The sequence below is a fragment of the Heloderma suspectum genome, chromosome 3, assembly GCF_057233095.1.
Source record: "Heloderma suspectum isolate Gila_16-S chromosome 3, 16-S_ref, whole genome shotgun sequence".
NCBI classification, from domain to species: domain Eukaryota; kingdom Metazoa; phylum Chordata; class Lepidosauria; order Squamata; family Helodermatidae; genus Heloderma; species Heloderma suspectum.
This window is the reverse complement of record NC_139460.1, coordinates 76,852,048-76,872,178: the sequence shown is the minus strand read 5'-3', so window position 1 is coordinate 76,872,178 and position 20,131 is coordinate 76,852,048. Positions and strand designations below refer to the sequence as shown.

The 20,131-nt window shown below is 42.6% G+C and overlaps 1 protein-coding gene across 1 annotated transcript in view; it reads left to right on the top strand.

The window, feature by feature from the left end:
* The window catches only part of TMPRSS15 (transmembrane serine protease 15), a 107,926-nt gene that overhangs the window by 70,083 nt on the left and 17,712 nt on the right, over positions 1–20,131 (top strand). Inside the window, exons 17-22 of the mRNA XM_084841709.1 lie at positions 1,468–1,608; positions 2,899–3,009; positions 6,703–6,835; positions 9,279–9,371; positions 11,999–12,048; positions 17,460–17,634. Of these exons, the coding sequence (XP_084697835.1) occupies positions 1,468–1,608; positions 2,899–3,009; positions 6,703–6,835; positions 9,279–9,371; positions 11,999–12,048; positions 17,460–17,634 (703 nt within the window). The remainder of the gene's footprint in view (positions 1–1,467; positions 1,609–2,898; positions 3,010–6,702; positions 6,836–9,278; positions 9,372–11,998; positions 12,049–17,459; positions 17,635–20,131) is intronic.

Below are 20,131 nucleotides of genomic sequence, written 5' to 3'. Positions count from 1 at the left end.
TGTAACACCAATTTTCAAAAAGGGATCCAGGAGGGATCCAGGAAATTACAGGCCGGTCAGTTTAACATCTGTTCCGGGTAAATTGGTTGAAGGCATTATTAAAGATATAATTAGTAAGCATATAGAAGGACAAGCCCTGATGAAAAAGAATCAACATGGCTTCCGCAAAGATAAGTCCTGTCTCACTAACCTTTTAGAGTTCTTTGAGAGTGTCAATAAACATGTAGACAAGGGTGATCTGGTAGACATTGTTTACTTGGACTTCCAAACAGCTTTTGACAAAGTCCCTCACCAAAGACTCCTGAGCAAACTTAGCAGTCATGGAATAAGAGGACAGGTCCTCTTATAGATCAGTAACTGGTTAAAGAACAGAAAGCAGAGAGTAGGAATAAATGGTAAATTCTCCCAATGGAAGAAAGTAAATAGTGGGGTGCCACAGAGATCTGTATTAGGACCAATGCTTGTCAACCTGTTCATAAATGATCTGGAATTAGGCGTGAGCAGTGAAGTGGCCAACTTTGCAGATGACACCAGTGGGAGCCTGTGTGGTGTAGTGGGGGGAGCCAGTGTGGTATAGTGGTGAGAGTGTTGGACTAGGAGCCAAGAGATCCAGGTTCTAATCCCCACTTGGCCTGGAAGCTCACTGGGCCAGTCACAGGCTCTCAGCCCAACCTACCTCACAGGGCTGTTGTTGTGAGGATAAAATGGAGAGGAGAGCAGGGGATGGCTAGTGGCTGGGGCGTGTGCAGCACCTCCTCCTACTCTTGTCCAAGGACAGCTGACTAGGCAGGACGGGGTATCGGCTGGTACTAGGGATGCCACGGGCATCCTCCTGGATGATCCCCACACTCACCCATGACCTGCCTGGTGAGCACCCACCATTTTGCCAACTTGTTTTTTTTACAAAAAAAAGGAGCTAAAAAAAACCTGTGTATATTTAAATATGTGCACATTTGAGCCGGGAAACCTTAACCTATGCAATATTACAGGTATTATGCCTCTAATATTGTGTAGATTAGGCTTTCCTAGCCCAAATGTATGCATATTTAAATTAAAAATTTTAGCTCGCTTTTTCGTAAAAAAAAACAAGTTAGCAAAATGGCAGGCGCTCACCGGACAGGGCCCGGGGTGACTGCGGGTGGCTCACTGAGCTCGTGGGAGCTTAAGCATAGGATCAGAGGGGCTCGAGCAGGGTCAGCACTTCAGCGGGTGCCCACCGATCCCAGACAGGGGTGGGTTTGCACATCCCACAAAAAAGATTTAAATTATTCAGGAATATTTTTCTAACCTTGGGAGACCATACTCAATAGGTATAGATGAAGGAAAGTAGACTTCTTTTTTTTGCTGCCATAAACCTGTGGGCTTTTTTTCCCTAATTTTAATATGTAACAACACTTCATCAATTTTCTAAGCAGAAATCATTTAATCCAAGTCTAAAATATGCCCCTCTTTTATCCTTGTGAGTAGCTATATATACAGGAAGATTCCCAGTGCCAGATATATTCTCTACGACTCACCAGATGACTGTGCTCTTAATTACTGACAAATCTACAACTAGGAAAGGATTTGTAGCCAATTTTACTGTAGGCTACCATCTAGGTATGCCAGGTGAGTTTCACGCGTAGCACTATTTTTCAAGTAAAACAATGTAAGGCATTTGAAACAGTGAAGAAATATTCCTTGATTTGTTATTCCCCATAGAAATCTTTCTCAGGATCTGTCTTGAGCTAATTTACATATTACACTCTAGTTTTCAATTACTCTTAACATTAGCTCAACAACCGATTCTGTGCCTCAAAGCAGCCTTGGGAGGGAATGATTTGCAGCAGAGAAGCAGTAGAGGGAAACTTCCCCTCCTGTTGTATTCCCACTGTAACTCCTGCCACCACCCCATGAGATAGCAGATTGTGTTTATCTCACAAACATAGGTCTCAAATCCCAAAAGGGAAAAGCACCTGAAAGGGGCCTTCAGGGGAGAAATAGCAGGGCCGGCATCAAGGGTATGCATGGCCGGGCATCTGCCAGAGGCCTGCATCCCAGCGGGGGCCCATTGACAAGAACCCCCTGGACTTGCTCTTCCTCTTCACCATCATACCCAACTTGTTCACCTGCGCCTCATTCTTGCCCAGACAACAGTGGTGATGAGAAGCAGCAGCAGTAAATGCCACTGCCTACTTGCTTACTCGTTCTCTGCCTGTCAGGCACGCAAATGGTAGCAATGATGAGAGAGAGAACGACGAGCAATAGTAGCTGGGGAAAATAGTGGTGAGAAAGTTGACCCACTGAGGGAAAGGGCCCACTGAAGTTGTCTTGCCCAAGGGCCCCTCCTCCAAACCATGAGCCAGCACTTAGAAATAGCATGATAACATGAAGGAAAGGTTTAAGCCTTTCCCCTGCTATTTCTTTGCTGTAAATCACCACCTCCCAAGAACATAGGAATGAAGAGTCATCTGTTGGGCTAACAGTAGATATTGCTAAGGTGTCATTTGGCCCTCAGTGTAATCTTGTACCTCTTAAGAAGAACACACCATTAATTATAGTCAATGTTTAAGCCTTTATTTATTCATTCATTCATTTCATTTCGTTTTTATACTGCCCAATAGCCGAAGCTGCCTGGGCAGTTCACAAAATTAAAACCACAAAGCACAGCATAAAACAATATAAAATATGAATTTTATCATATTTGATCAGATGAGATTACTTGCACAAATATATATATATGAATGCCTTTATACAATGGACACCAGAAAATCAGCACAACTTACTTCAAAATTTGGTTCATTGAAAAAATTAATTAAAAATACATTACCTGAGTAGAATATCAATCCAGGGTAGTATTTACATTTTTATATCCTTAATGGCCTATAGTAAATATATATACTTTTTTTCCTTTTACAGTTCCCTGTGGATCCAATTATTATCAGTGTGGAAGTGGAGAATGCATACCACTGGTTTTCCTGTGTGACCAATCACAGCACTGTAAAGATAATTACGATGAAGCAGACTGTGGTAAATATTTTCCTCATAAACCCAAAACCAGCAACCTGCTTCTAATACATGGAACATTTCTGAATAAGCAAAAAAGTTCATGAATAAACATCTGATATATAAGAATATAAGATCCATCTAGTCCAGCATTCAGTTCACACATTGGCCCATAGGAAACCCACAAGCAGGACATGAGTGCAACAACACCCTCCCACCCATGTTCCCCAGCAACTGGTGTACATAGGCATATGCCTCTAATACTGGAGGTGGTATGTAGCCATTTTGACTAGTAGCCATTAGTAGCCTTAACCTCCATGAATTTGGCCAATCCCCTTTTAAAGCCATCCAGTTTGCATAAGTGTGGTGAGGTGAAAGAACAATATGCCTGTCATTGGTTTTCTTCAGCAGCTGTGTTGTCTTGCTTGGTGATGACATAATAACTCTTGCCTGGACAAGTGTAATGGAATATCTACCATCCCTCAAAAATTAAAGAAACACAGGAAGAACTAAGAAACCCTTTCTCCACTCTACTCCAGGCTAGAGGTCACTAATTAGATGGTCAGGAGAAAATATATCATCATACTTCATTATGAAAGTTTAACTGTCTTCTGGCCAAGGACTATGAGCTGCTATGCCAGTAGACCATTATACAGGATCAGGCAAAGATATTGGCCTTGTTCAGACATAACGCTAAGCCATGATGGTTAGGAGTTTTGACCTAACTATGTTGGCTTAGTGTGATGTCTGAACAGGCATCTATCCCAACCATGGTGGTTTATTAACCACGGAATAACCACGTTCACTAACCACTTGCTGCAAGATGGTTGATGGGCTCTATCATGGCTTAGCATGATGTCTGAACAGCCTCCATAGCTGCCATAGAGCTCCATGGCAAGAGTGGCCAAAAAAGGAGTAGCCACCAAGCACCAAAATGGCCAGCAGCACCAAGCACCAAAATGGCTGACAGCACAAAGGCCGCTGGGATGCTAGGCTGCCCATCCAGAGGACTGTGGGTTCCGGAGGGAGGAGGGAGGGAGGGAGGGAGGTTAAAGAATGGTTAGTCTAACCACGTTGTGGAACATGGTACCCTGCACGTGTGGCGGTACCACTTGCAGTGGTTAGCGGTAACCACCGTGCCCCATGGTTAGCCTAACCACCCTTCCCCAGTGGGTATCTGAAGGGCCACTGCCACAGAAACTTGATGACAGAAGTTGGCAAGGATGCAGTTGCAAGGATGTTCTGCTCCACATTGGCACTGCCCTGCTTGCCAGTAATAGGCTTTTGTGGTAGCAGTATGAGAAACCCTGTCTTCATGGAATTGGGCTACCCATAGATCAATGTAGCCGTGTTCCATTGACACAACTGAAGCGTTTACACAGGCTAAGAATCTAGATCAAAGTGTATGCAATGTTACTACACTGTGTTACATACACACAGGATCTTTATATCAGACTGAGGGTATAAAGTGAAGACTCAAAGGTACACTGTATGTATGCACTCATGCTATCTGAGTTTTTATGCTCTGTTCCAGAGGGTGAACATGATCACTGCTCCAAAATCTTTTGAAGTGGAGTGGTATATAAATATTGTAAATAAAGTAAATAAAAAACAAATCTTTTGAATGGAGGCTGCTCTGTTCATTTTTTCAGAAACAGGAGGGTCTGCATGTGGTTTTGTTTAGAATGCTTGTGCAGCTCTGTTTCCTTTGGAATGAAAGAAGAAACTGTTTAGGACTGAAGACTGAATATCTCGAACAGAAACATACTCATTATGATGTGGGGCATCCATATGCGCATGGGAACTATGGAGTTCCTTCCTGTGCAAAGTCCTATTTATTCTCTTCAACATGCGCTCAAAAGGCATGCCTTGGACTCAATTCTTAAGCTTACTTTCAAGGAAATGAGTTTAGGATCAAGGGTAAGCTTGACAGAAGTGTTTGACAGGAGCATAAAACAGCTGTGGAGAATAGCATTTCAACTGTTTCACAACATATATGCGGGTTACTTTGACAACAATGACAGCTGTTGTCATAGCACCATCTGTGGAGGTAGTTATTTCCAAAATTAAATGTTCCATACAAAGCTCTGTTTCACATAAAACAGAAATAATGGTCTCTGTACAACCATTTATATGCAGAATTGATGTTAAAATGATGCTGGGGTCTGGTAAAAAAAGGAACAGGATTGCTCTTACAAAGTGCTGTCTGACACAATGGTTTCTGGGGTGGATGTTTAGATTTGGAGGGATATTTCCTTGTCTTATGTTAGATAAATCATAACTGTTAGCACTGAAACCCTTAGATATGTGTTGGCAGGTATCCATCATTAGTAGTATACACATCCAGAGGCAAAATATGGTTCTGAATACATCTTATCCTGCTATATTTAGTGGAGTGGTGGGTGGAGGAGTTTTCTTTATTCCTAATTTTTGAAACAGAAACTAAATTCCAGCTTACCGGGGAGAACGCACGCATACAGAATCTTAATCCAGACAAGACAAAAGCACTCCTGGTCAGTTGAAAAGTGATTCAGGGAACAGGGACTCAATTTTATTTATTTATTTATTCATTCATTCATTTCATTTCTATACCGTCCAGTAGCTGAAGCTCTCTGGGCGGTTCACAAAAATTAAAACCAAAGAGCACAGGATAAAACAATATAAAATATAAAAGCATTAAAACCACAGTATAACAATACAACCGGAACAAAACCTAGCAGCAATGCAGAGATTTAAAATTCAGATTTAAAACACCAAAGCTAAAAGACTAGGAAGCTAAATGCCTGGGAGAATAAAAAGGTCTTCATCTGGTGCTGGAAGGTATACAACGTAGGTGCCAGGCAAATCTCTCTAGGGAGCTCATTCCCCAACCAGGGTGCTGCAGCAGAAAAGGCCCTCTTCCTGGTAGTCACCTGCCTCACTTCCTTTGGCAGGGGCTCATGGAGAAGGACCACTGAAGATGATCTTAGGGTCTGGGCAGGCACATATGGGAGGAGGTGATCCTTCAGATAACCTGGCCCTAATCTGTGTTGGATGGGCAGTTTATAAATCACAAACATACATCACATACTTTAAAAAGAAACATGTGGAAAAGTTTTGCAATAATTTCCACCAAAGGTTGGAAATCCGAAAAAGGAAAGTGCTTTATATGCTGATGTTTGATCTGATAGGATTATAATTGGAGCCAGTCGCTGTAATACCTAAATAGTAGGATGAGAGACCTCCTTTGCATGCACTCTGACTGTTGTGCTGGCTTTCTAGTTGCTCCCTTGTCATCCAGTAAGGCGATCATGTGAAGCAGGTCAGTGTGCTCCTGAGACCATCTTCAGGTGATGCGGCCCCTGAGGCACTCGAGTGTCTCTTCTGTAGTATGCTGAACGTGCTGTTACAGGAACCCCATGGTTGGTGGCTTTTGCATGGATCCCAATCAGAGCAACAAGAGAGCAGTGTCAACCAACCACACTGGTGGGGTACAGTTGAACGACACATGTTAGAATAGTGTTGGTTCAAACATCGTCCCTCAAAAAGGTCTGGCTTCAGAATGGTTTTCTAAACAAGGGGGGGGGGCAAAGAGTGGCAGTACAAGTCATACTCCCTTTTCCCACTCTTGCTTAGGATAATGGAAGTTGAGCCTGTACAGCTTCTCTATGACTAGAAATGACCTAGATTCTATGCCTTACTGTCAGTATTTACTTCTGACTGTTGTTTTGCCAACAGTACGCTTGGTCAATGGTTCTCTCACGTTCAATGGGTTGGTCCAGTTCAAGGTTGAGAATAAATGGCATACAGCTTGTGCAGATGGCTGTACTGAACAATCGTCAAGCAGTATCTGCCACTGGTTGGGACTAGGGTAAGTAAGACTATTTAATAAGTGTTGCTCCTGACCTCAGTTGTATATTGTGTTGTGCATAGCAGTGGGTATCGCCAACTCTATAAAGGTGGTGTGCTGATGTGTGGTTATCCAGTGCACACATTTGAAAGGGTCTGGAATCATTTTTAGTGGAAGAATACCATATTTTCTCCTCATTCTTCCACCAGGGCACTTTTCTGAAGGTGCAGTGGCTACTTTGAGAGGAATAGTAGGGGTGCAGGAGGAACACTACGAGTGCACATACTGTAAAGTCCCAGACTTGTGCTTGACTGTGTATTGCAGGGCTCAGGAGTTTAGGTTCCAAAAGCTTTAGTACAAATAACCGAAGCTTGCATAACAAATTCTGGATAGTTCTGAAAACCTGTTTCAGCCAAAGCACTCCACCTCCTTCCTCCTTCCTGCCCTTTTGGAAGTTGGTAAAGCTATTTTTAAGAACAGTACAGAATGATGCCACATGGGGTCAGCAATACTGCTGCTACTGCTACTGTAATAATAATATCATCAACAACAGCAGCAATGGCAACAACAACATGTGTCATTTGTCACTAGTGATGACAAGGATTGTCCAGTAGAAGCACATTGTAACTCTCCCACTAAAACCAATAAGACCTACAAGTATTCCGCTTTGGCTTTATTCTGCCCTATCTCAGTAGGGGCGCTGAAAACAGGGGAAACCAAACTGAGCAGCAGCAGCTTTTGAAGCAGCCAGGCAGATCTTTTAAAGAACGTCACTTTTTCAGTCAAGATTTAGGGGGTGATTTGCTTTCTACCTACCCCTTTCTGGAGGAAAAAGACTAACTGCTGATGAAATTCGAAGCGTCCGGTCTTCCCGCAGTGTCACAGAGAAGTAAATCAGAGGGGCTGCGTGTGCTCAGCATCCTCCTTCTTGATAATGACTTGAGAAACAGTGTGTAAAAATGACCATCTTAAAAGAAGGAGAAACTAAGCCCAGCTTTAGCGCAGTGTGTGTGCTTCAGTTAACTGCCTACAGCATCCCCATTGCTTGAAATACTGGGGAAGATGACTACATTATATTCTCATATGAAGGGATGTATTGTGTTCAACCACATCCTTACATCCCCTCACCTCAAATCTCTGTGCAGATCCTGCTGGTTCCACACACTTCTCTAAAGTGGCAAGAGCAAAGGCAATCATAAAATCAAAGAAAACAGAGGTTAAAAAGACCTGTTAGGTCATTTAGTCCATCTTCCTGCCAAGTGTTAGATTATTGTCCAGCAGTATTTCCACACTTGCTTTAGCTAGCCTTGTTTTAAACCTCCAGGATATTCTGCCAATTGCCCAGTCGCTTCTGTGTGTTTTATTATAACTTGCAGTCTGGAGTTCTGCTGATATTTGGCCTATATTTTCTTTTCCTCAATATTTTATCCCAATGGGTAGGAGGAGACCTACTGAGAATTGCTAGCACAGTATGCCAGAGCAAATCATGTTTGAACTTACATCTGGAACTCCTAAAATTAGATTTGGCTTAAGTTAGTAGTAGGTAAAATTGAAGTCCTTAAGAACACCAGCCATATTTCTCAAATTAAAGCACATCAGCATATATAAGCTAGAGTGGAGTTAGGAGGTAATTTCAGGTTCCATGAAGAACTATATACTTTTGTCCTGGTCCAAAAAGCCTGAACTATGTACAGAAGCAGGTTTTATTATCACAAAAATTCCTTTGTTGAATCAGGAAGTATACTTGCCAATTGGTCGCAATATGCGAAGTTCCCATGGCTGGATCAAAGTATTCAGCCCTTTGGGGCTGCTTGCATAAGTCCACTTCCTGGATTGGGGCTGTGGGCACAGTGCAGAAGAGATTAATGCTCCTGCCTTTCACCTACATTTAGTAACTGGATTTATTCCCTTGACTTCTCCAAACTAACTGCTCTGACCACCTGTCTGGCAAGTTCATTTACAGTCCCAGTCCAGAAAAGGCAACACGCAGAGGTAGATACAGGATTTCTTTCCATGTGGTGGCATTTTGTGGTTGGGCAAAGTGTCATTGGAGTCACAGGAATTATTGGTGACCATATTCTGATTGTTCAGTTTACACTCCACACTTCTTCATATGAGTGCTTGTCTAAGACAGTCTTTGTGTGAAGTGTGTCTAAAAGGAGATTTCTTAGTGGAGAGCTAGAAACCCATTGATGGGTCTGAAAAAGGAAAATGCCTTAAGAAAGGGCACAATTCTATGCATGTTTAGACAGGAAAAGACCTACAACTCCCTATAACAACTCCCATGGCTGGGGAATGCTAGGAGTTGTAGGACTTTTTTTCTGTCTAAACATGCATAGGATTGCCCTCAAAGCCACTCTTATATTACTATACCATAGTACGTTTCGTCTTCAGCATAGTTGTTTTTAGACTGTTTTAATTATTGTTTGAAAGGATATATCCCAAGCACTGTTTTCCCTTGTAGGAATGTGAATAGATCATTTCCTGTTTTGTTTGATGGGACTGGGCCTTTTATAGAAGTTAGAAAAGCAGTCAACAGCTTAATACTAGCACCAAGGTAAGTATTTGAAGATAATGAGGACGAGGATGATCAACTGAAGTTATGTTTAGCATGTACTTACATTTTTTTCTTTAAATTTTGTTGAACACATGATCCTTTCACATTTTATGACTAAAAAATTGTCAACAGGTTGTGGCCAGCTCCATGAACACCTTCTAAACCAAAACTCTCACTCTTGGTGAGCAGCCCACACTCACCCCAGCGGCCTCGTCAAGCTCCATGGTTGCCATTTTTTGAAAAATTAAATGGTGATCACAAAATATGCACATTTGCGCATGAGTGAAAAATGCGCATTCGCAAAATGTGCATTTTTGCATACGTGAATATGCACATTCGCAAAATGCGCATTTTCGTGCATACACAAATAAGCGCATTTTTGTGACTGCCATTTTATTTCTCAAAAAATGGTGACCGCAAAGCTCAACAAGGCTGCCAGGATGAGTGCAGGCCATTTGCTGAGTGCAGGCATGGGACAAGTGGGGGCAGGGGCTCGGCAAGCAGGACTCAGGGGTGCAGGCAGGCGCGGTTCTGCCAGATTCCCAGATGAAATCGGGCACTTGCACCATCCCTATTGACTTATCTCTTACCTGTGAGTATCCCTGGGTCATTTTTAGCCTTGTTTGTGATCATGTAGGGCAGGGGTGGGCAATATATGGCCCTCCAGATGTTTGGACCTACAACTCCCATCAGTCCTAGCCAGCATAGTTGTAGGCTAGGGCTGAGGGCCACAAGCTTCCCAACCCTGGTTTAGAGAGATGTATCTGTATACAGATGTACTGAGATACAACTAGCATTAAGTTTTACTTTCACAGCACTACATCTTTTCAATCACTGGGGTTGTTCACACAACATGCTAACCCACACTCAGTGGTTGAGTGTGGGTTGTTTGCTGAAGAGTGGGTTAATGTGTTGTCTGACTGCAGCACATTTTCCACAGGGTGGGTTCTTGTGTTGTCTGAATGCAGCCAGGGTGGCTTGTTAACCATGTAGTGTGGCTTGTTAACCACCCTGAACAACAGCAACAACAACAAACCATGGGTTTTCTTGTTGAGAAAAATAATCCATATTACATGGTTAACAAGCCAACCTGGCTGCGTTCAGACAACATGACTGTGTTCATCAGAATTTCTGCTGGCTACATATGCATACCACCAGTACAGTGCCACCATGATACAGTCTGGCACAGAACACTACCAATTCATAAACTGTGTGGGGGAATCGCTCATTTGGAAGTGCCCTGCCCGGTGTCACCTGTGCAAAACTAGAACATTAGTGAGAAGGATTAATCAGTGGGCATTTTCCATCACTATTAAGTATTTAGGTGAAGTGGCACCATGAGATTCAGACCTATTCTAAGCATGCAAGAAAAACTCTCTTTATGGAAATGGTATTCCTCATATGGAGACCTTAGAATCCTTGGTTAGTCAACCTAAACCAAAGTGATGCAACATCACATAAACAGGTGACTGTATGGAGAGAAGCTCAGGAGATTCTGTTTTCTAGCAGTAACATCTGAAGTAGACTTGAAGATAAGATCATAAGATTCCCATACCATTATGAATTTCAGGAAAATAAAAATGTATGTTCTCAATTAATAAAGCCATGAGAAATTGTAAAGAAGCACTGCTCTATTTCTCTTTTGTGTGGTTGTGTTGTATTTATCTGCCACCTTTCATCTATGATGCATTATTATACTTGGCTGATCTATGATGTGTTAACTTTTGGCACAAATACAGCCTCTAGGGCTCAGATGAATTGTAGGCTAATGAAATATTCCTCAAGCCTGGTATTCTTCACAGAAATACCAGTCGTTTTTATCTGTGCTCTGTTCTGGATTCTGTCTTTTTTTCTTGGCCAAATATTTCTGAAGCTTCTGAACAAAGCTAAGATAGACCTGGCAAAAACAGAGTTATATCTATGAAAGTAGCTATTGCTTTCTATCAAGCTAACATTTTGAAATCTTTGGTCACACTGATCTCTAGTGGCAAATAACTGTGTGAACATATAAGAAAGAAATATTGCTTTGTTACTAGGTAGACTGCTGAGCATTCTCATATGCACATCTTCCCTCAGATTCATGATTATGGAAGTGCAGAGCTCGGGAGAGGCTGGTTGTTGTTGTTTTTTGCTTTTGTAGCTTCTCCAGAAAAATTGTTCAGATAATAATTAATGCACAGTTTTAATCTAATGTGAAATCCATCCACTGAGCAGCACTATATCACTAACTGTATAGTCTTCCAACAGATAAGGAGGTCTGTTTTGAATAAACTTCCTTGCAATCCTAAATGTTCAACTTTCATGTTGCTCTCAGCCTATTTTCAAAACTCTTCTGCAAGTGATCAGCTCAGACCTCTGGCAAGACTGATCTGTCCCTCCCCTGGGCAGCCCGCTGGGTGAAAACAAAAGGGGGAGGGAGGAGAGGGTGGGGAAAATGGGGACAGCATAAAAGAGAGGGAGAAAAGGGGAGTTCCTACCCAATTCTGGCTCTGGCCCTGCCCACAGCTGGATTCACTGTTGTTCACCACTGGCTCCAAAAGGATGCAGCCCTCAATTAAAAAAAATGTTCCCTGCCTACCCCCTGTTCCATGAAAAGCTGAAATGTAATACCTGTGCTCTCATTCTAGGGTACAGTGTCTCAATAATATGGTGATGCACCTGCAATGCAACAATAAACGTAAGTGTATGAAAAATCAAAAGTTCAACACAGAACGTCTGCCCACCTATGCTTTCTGTGACCACACAATATGGAACAGTACGTTTTTTGCATTAAACATGAATAAGGATGATATAACAGAAGCTAAAAGCATTGTCTTGGCTCAGCTTGAGGCACCAAAAGGCAGCCCACATAAGATATTTCAGTGCTTCCAGAAGGTATCCTGCCTCATACTATGTGGATTCTCCAAAGGAAAGAAGTTTCACTATTATGGGCAGTTACCAAAGATGTCTGTCTTTGACATCTGTAAACTCAAGAAAGGTTGCTCTTGCTAATGCTAGAGAAGACAGCTGTCCATAGAAGAGAAGGTAATCCTATACCTAGACCCATTTCAATCTGGGTTTCAGCTTGGTTACAAGACTGAATGAACCTTGTACCTTGATGGGTAACCATTACTGAGAGAGGGACAGGGGGAGTGCAACCCTGTTAATTCTGCTCAATCTCTCATTGGCTTTTGATATCATCAACCATGATATCCTCCTGGACTGGCTTCATAGGTTGGGCATTGGAGGCACTATGTTAACATCTATATTAAGCTGCTGGGAGTGGTAATTATTGGATTTAGAGCAAAGCACCAGAAGTATGCTGATGACACACAGCTCTATCTCCTTGTGACGTCTGAATCAGGTGAGGCTGTGCAAGCCCTGGATCAGTGCTCAGATTTGGTGATGGGCTGGATGAGAGCCAATAAACTGAAGCTGAATCCTGGCAAGACAGAAGCTCTGTGGGTGAGTGGTTCCCACATTTGGGAGATTAGCATATTTCCTGTTCTGGATGGAGTTGCACTCCCTCTGAAAGATCAGGTTTGTAGTCTGAGGGTACTCCTAGATCCATTTCTGTTACTGGATGCCCAAGTGACCATGGCAGATTGGAGTGACTTCTACCAGCTTTGATTGGTATGCCAGCTACCTCCTTTCCTGGACAGGCATAGCTTGGACACAGTGGTACAGGTACTATAATGTCAAGACAAGATTATTGCAACATGCTGTGTGTGGAACTTCCCTTAAGGTTGGTCCAGAAGCTGCAGGTAATGCAGAATGGAGCAGCTCAGCTGATGTTGAGAGCTGCTCCTTTTCAGCATGTAACTCCTTTGCTGAGGAAACTGCACTGGCTTCCTCTTTGCTACTGGGCCAGGTTTAAGGCTCTGTTACTGATGTATAAAGCCCTAAGCAACTTGGGGCTAGGATATTTGAGAGAGGACCTTCTCCCTTGTTGTTGTTGTTGTTGTTCAGTCGTTCAGTCGTGTCCGACTCTTCGTGACCCCATGGACCATAGCACGCCAGGCCTTCCTGTCCTGCGCTCTCTCCCGGAGCGTGCTCAAGTTCATATTCATTGCATTGGTGATGCTATCTAGCCATCTCATCCTCTTCCATCCCCTTCTCCTTTTGCCTTCAGTCTTTCCCAGCATCAGGGTCTTTTCCGGAGAGTTTTATCTTCGCATTAGGTGGCCAAAATATTTGAGCTTCAGCTTCAGTATCTGTCCTTCCAATGAGCAGTCAGGGTTGATCTCCTTTAGGATGGACTGATTGGACCTCCTTGCAGTCCAGGGGACTCGTAAGAGTCTTCTCCAGCACCACAGTTCGAAAGCATCGATTCTTCAGCGCTCAGCCTTCCTTATAGTCCAGCTCTCACAGCCATACATTACTACTGGGAAAACCATACCTTTGGTTAGACGGACCTTTGTCGGCAAGGTGATGTCTCTGCTTCTTACTATGCTGTCTAGGTTGGCCATAGCTTTCCTCCCAAGGAGCAAGCGTCTTTTAATTTCATGGCTACAGTCACCGTCTGCAGTGATCTTGGAGCCCAAGAAAATAAAATCTGTCACTGCTTCCATTTCTTCCCCTTCTATATGCCAGGAAGTGATGGGGCCAGATGCCATGATCTTCGTTTTTTTTAATGTTGAGTTTCAAACCAGCTTTTGCACTCTCTTTCACCCTCAACAAAAGGCTCTTTAGATCCTCTTCGCTTTCTGCCATTAGGGTGGTATCGTCTGCATATCGGAGGTTGTTGATAATTCTCCCAGCAATCTTAATTCCGACCTCTGATTCATCCAACCCGGAGTTTCTCATGATGTACTCTGCATATAAGTTAAATAAGCAGGGTGACAATATGCAGCCTTGTCGTACTCCTTTCCCAATTTTGAACCAATCGGTTGTTCCATGTCTGGTTCTTACTGTTGCTTCTTGACCCTCATACAGGTTTCTCAGGAGACAGGTAAGATGGTCTGGTACTCCCATCACTTTAATAATTTGCCACAGTTTGTTGTGATCCACACAATCAAAGGCTTCAGCATAGTCAATGAAGCAGAAATAGACGTTTTTCTGGAATTCTCTTGCTTTCTCCATGATGCAGCGAATGTTGGCGATTTGATCTCTAGTTCCTCTGCCTCTTCGAAACCCAGCCTGTACTTCCGGTAGCTCTTGGTTCACATACTGCTGAAGCCTAGCTTGTAGGATTTTGAGCATCACCTTGCTGGCATGTGAAATGACCACAATTGTGCGGTAGTTTGAACACTCTTTGGCGTTGCCCTTCTTTGGAATTGGAATGTAAACTGATCTTTTCCAGTCTTGCGGCCATTGTTGAGTGTTCCAAATTTGTTGGCATATTGAATGCAGCACTTTAACAGCATCATCTTTTAGGATTTTAAATAGCTCAGCTGGAATACTGTCATCTCCGCTAGCTTTGTTGTTAGTAATGCTTCCTAAGGCCCACTTGACTTCACTCTCTAGGATATCCAGCTCAAGTTCAGTGACCACACTATCATGGCTATCAGGGACATTCAGATCTTTCCTGTACAGTTCTTCTCTGTATTCTTTCCACCTCTTCTTAATCTCATCTGCATCTGTTAGGTCCCTGCCTTCTTTGTCCTTTATCATGCCCATCTTTGCACAAAACGTTCCCTTGAGATCTCCAATTTTCTTGAAGAGATCTCTAGTCTTTCCCATTCTGTTGTTTTCCTCCATTTCTTTGCATTGTTCATTTAAGAAGGCCTTCTTGTCTCTCCTTGCTATTCTCTGGAACTCTGCATTCAGTTGGATATATCTTCCCCTTTCTCCCTTGCTTTTCGCTTCCCTTCTTTCCTCAGCTACTTGTAAAGCCTCATCAGACAGCCACTTGGCTTTCTTGCATTTCTTTTTCTTTGGGATGGATTTTGTTGCTGCCTCCTGAACAATGTTACGGATCTCCGTCCATAGTTCCTCAAGCACTCTGTCTATCAGGTCTAATCCCTGAAATCTATTCCTCACCTCCACTGTATATTCATAAGGGATATGATTTAGGTCATACCTGAATGGTTTAGTGGTTTTCCCTACGTTCTTCAATTTCAGCCGAAATTTTGCAACAAGAAGCTCATGATCTGAGCCACAGTCAGCTCCAGGTCTTGTTTTTACTGACTGTATAGAGCTTCTCCATCTTTGGCTGCAAAGGACATAATCAATCTGATTTCGATATTGACCATCTGGTGATGTCCATGTGTACAGTCGTCTCTTGTGCTGTTGGAAAAGAGTGTTTGCTATGATCAGCGTGTTCTCTTGGCAAAACTCTATTAGCTTTTGTCCTGCTTCATTTTGTACACCAAGGCCATGCTTGCCTGTTATCCCGGTGATTTTTTGACTTCCTACTTTAGCATTCCAATCCCCTATGATGAAGAGGACATCTTTTTTTGGTGTTAGTTCTAGAAGGTGTTGTAGGTCTTCATAGAACCGAGCAACCTCAGCCTCTTCGGCCTCAGTGGTTGGGGCATAGACTTGAATTACTGTCATGTTGAATGGTTTGCCTTGGATTCGTACTGAGATCATTCTATTGTGTTTGAGATTGTACCCCAGTACTGCTTTTCCCACCCTTTTATTGACTATGAGTGCTACTCCATTTCTTCTAAGGGATTCTTGCCCACAGTAGTAGATATGATGGTCACCTGAATTAAATTCGCCCATGCCTGTCCATTTTAGTTCACTGATTCCCAAGATGTCGATGTTCAATCTTGCCATCTCATGTTTGACCACCTCCAGCTTACCTTGATTCATTGCTCTTACATTCCAGGTTCCTAAACAATATTGTTCTTTACAGCATCGGATTTTCTTTTCACCACCAGACACATCCACAGCTGAGCGTCCTTTCGGCTTTGGCCCAGCCGCTTCACTCTTTCTGGTGCTACTTGGAAATACCCTCTGCTCTTCCCCAGTAGTATATTGGACACCTTCCGACCTGAGGGGCTCATCTTCCGGCGTCATATCTTTTAGCCTTGTGATACGTTCCATGGGGTTTTCTTGGCAAGAATACTGGAGTGGGTTGCCATTTCCTTCTCCAGTGGACCACATTTTGTCAGAACTCTCCGCCATGACCTGTCCGTCTTGGGTGGCCCTGCACGGCATAGCTTACAGCTTCACTGAGTTACGCAAGCCCCTTCACCACAACAAGGCAGTGATCCATGAAGGCCAGTTACTGAGGTCATCAGTAGGGATGTCAGGGAAATTTACAATGGAACCAAATGAGTTTGGGTTTTTATAAATCCAACCCACGGATTCTGCAGCAGATGGGCTTTCCCCCTGTAGGGTAGATTCTGTGGACTTGCAGACTGTTTTTCTAACTTTCCTGAACTTTGCGTTATTTTTGTCATAGAAAAATATGCAAAAATTATAAAAAGAAAAACCTGGCCAGAAATGTACATTTCTCCTATAGGCTAAAGCATAAAAATGCACATTTTGGTGGAATTTGCACATTTTCACAAATGTGAATTTCTGCAAATTTGGAAACTTAAAAAAATCTGATTCTGTTGATGGACGGACAACGGAATGAAAGGCACCTGACAGTCTGCGAAACACAGACAGAATGCATTTTACACAAGCCGTACATCCCTAGTCATCAGATTAGGCACTTTTGGTGGTTCTCTATAGACATGCAATCTGTTTGAAGTCCATTTGGAGTGGAGTCTTCAGTGGACTGGCTCCCTCTTGGTGGACCTCCCTGCATGCTGATTTCAGGCAAGAACCAACATTGTTTTGTTTTTGGTGCCTGCTGAAGACATTTCTATTTAAACAAGCCTTCCCTGGTTGACCAGCCATGGTTGTATTGTTATAAGCTGACTTTATGTATTTTAATGTTGTATTTTGATACTGTTTGCTTCTTTTTATTGTTTAGCACTCGAAAATCCTGTTGGGTGTAGAGTGGAACATAAACCTTGCAAATTAATAAATAAAATAAATAATAACGTTGAGATAAATAATAGCTTTATTATTTAAGACATTAAAAAGCTTTCTAATTAAAAGAAAATGATGACAATTCAATCCAAACCAATCTCCCATCACTGAGGAAGGTCAGCCACCTAATTCTACTCTGGACACACTTTTAATTTTAACCTTTTCTTTTCCCCATAGCATGTGGCAAAAGACTGATTACTCAGAAGCACAGCACGAGAATTGTTGGTGGCTCTGATGCTCAAGAAGGTGCTTGGCCTTGGATGGTCTCACTACATTTCAATTCCAGGCTAATTTGTGGCGCTTCCCTTGTCAGCAATGAATGGCTGGTCTCAGCTGCACACTGTGTATATGGGTAATTTTCATCCTTTCCTTTACTCTGTTTAAGCCATGTTGTTTTTCCTCACAAACTTTATTTCAGAATGCTTTTGTCACTGTTGATCTTTCACAGAGAGCCATAAGATAAAGCAGTGTCAGGATTTAGTCCATGTCACTCTGACGTTTTTTCATGGATGTGTAATGCCTCAAGAGTTTGACATTGCAAAATCTTCAAACTCAGCAATATGGATGTTCAGGGATCATACAAAACTTGCATTGCATTCAGTCGGCATTTAATTGTGGAACTGCAGCAGCTGTGTTTCTGGTAAAGAAGCTTAGATCAGCTCTAATGAAAATGAACCATAAATATTCAGCCTCTCTCTTTGATTCTGGTGCTATCAAGCAATGCATCCTAACACTCATATAAGAAATAGACAATAAAGCACTATTTCCCATAGACAGGGATAACTTTGGTGTTCCTTCCACATACCAGACAAAAAAAGTGTGTAATTTCTTCTGAGAGGTTTTCTAAAAGGTAACTGAAGATTGAAGAATGTCAGAATTAGCCATAGTCCTTTCTTCTGTTCCTTTATTTTCCCATCTAGATTGATTGTTATGAAGATTTGCTGGGCAATATTTAGTCTATTTTTTTATTTATACTATTGTAACAACAAGCATGACACCGAACAACAGCACCATTCAAGCTTCCCAGTTTCCCAACTGACATGCACCCAGCTCTTACTTTCATGTTAGCGCACTGGAATATTTTTTGTAAGCCGAGGCTTATTCAAGGAGCATATTTCCCCAATTTCCCAAGGGTCTCACAGTTTTCTAGCTATTTTAGGTGCCTCTATTTAGGTTCTGTTGGTCTCTGATTCTTTTAACAAGACCCTACCTTGCAACAGAGCTTAAGCAAAGCAATAGCTCTAACTTCTGACAGTTATACTCTTGGACTGAAACCACATGGGATGATGTGTTAATGAGGTGTTAATGGTTTTGGCGGAGATGTAAATGCTTGCTAAAGTGGCATTAAAAACAACTGCACAGTCATCTTAGTGCCCAGAGGAACTGAGTGTAGAGTGAAATAAGGTTCTTTTAACCACATAAGGTTATCCACTCCTATGTTGCAAGGGTGGGAGGGGACACCACACCCTGAAGTTACATTAAATTGGTTATCTGATCCTCTACTTTCAAAAATGCCACAAGTCTCCAGTGATCTCTCCTCCAAAAGTAAAGAGCTGTTGAAGAATCTAGTGATATACATGCAACAGAAGAAGCCATTTTATTTCCTTTAATACAAACTGAGATTGGCAGAGTGTAAGGTGGGGGGCATGTTGTATCTATGAAAACAAAAGTAAAGCAATGGGCAGAAGTAAATTTGGATCTATGATAGATCACTGGATGATTTGCAGTAGATCAGCAAGGATTTCTGACTTCCAATTGTTTAACAATATCAACAACAAAAAGGCTTTATTTTTCTAAATTTGGCCATTATGAGTCCCTGATCTACAGTAAGTCATGCAGACATTCAGATCGTCCTGTATATAACTCCTATACATGAGGTGTAGTAGGTCACTGGCTCCATCTTTAAGCAGGGCTGGCCCAACCATGAGCCATGGTGAGCGCCTTTGCTCAGGTGGCAGATTGCAAAGGGTGGTGGCACCCCCATCTCTATGCTGGGCTACCCATCGCTGTGCTGCTGCCACCACACATACCTGTAGCTGCTTCCACCACCAGCCCCCCAGCCAGAAAACCATAGAGCACTGCTGCCACCAGTTTATTCCAGAAAAGTGGGTAATGATGCTCCTGTAGGGCTGTCTGAAGCACAGACCCATGCTTCATTCTGGGGAAGTGGTCTTTCCTCAGAGTGAGGCATTGTGGGTGAGGTGACCCGAGGATCCAGTTTGCTTTGATGGTGGCAAACACTGTTTAAAGTTTGTTACCCATTAAAGAATGAGTATTTGAGACAATTCCCCAGAGTCTGGCATTAAGATGCAAAATGGCCCTGGAAATCGTGGGAGCACTCACACTGTCACCACTGTTGCAGCTGCAAAAACTATTTATGGCTAGCCCCGGAGGAGAAGGCGGCAGCAGAGAGCCACCTCGGGCAGTGCAGTGTTTTGCACCAGCCCTACCCTCAATCCACCATTTGGAACCCAGCTCCAACCTTCAATACAAACCACTGTTTTTGCACCTGGCTCTAATTGGTGGCTGTTGGCATCTAGTAAAAATCAAAGTTAATTTTTGTGAACCGCCCAGAGAGCTTCGGCTACTGGGTGGTATAGAAATGAAATTAAATAAATAAATAAATGTACACCTACAAGCTTGTAGTGTCTCCCCATGCCCGTTCTAGTACATAAAATTTTATTCCACTGAGTCTTTCATCCTATCCAGCTGAACAAGAGATCTAGATTAGAAGAATTTGAGGTTATTTACTGTGTGCATCTGCGTTTGAAGGTACAACCAGGTGGGTGAGAAGCAGTGTTCTGAGAATGTTGAGAAAAGGGTGCAATTAATTCCCACATTCCTGCAGA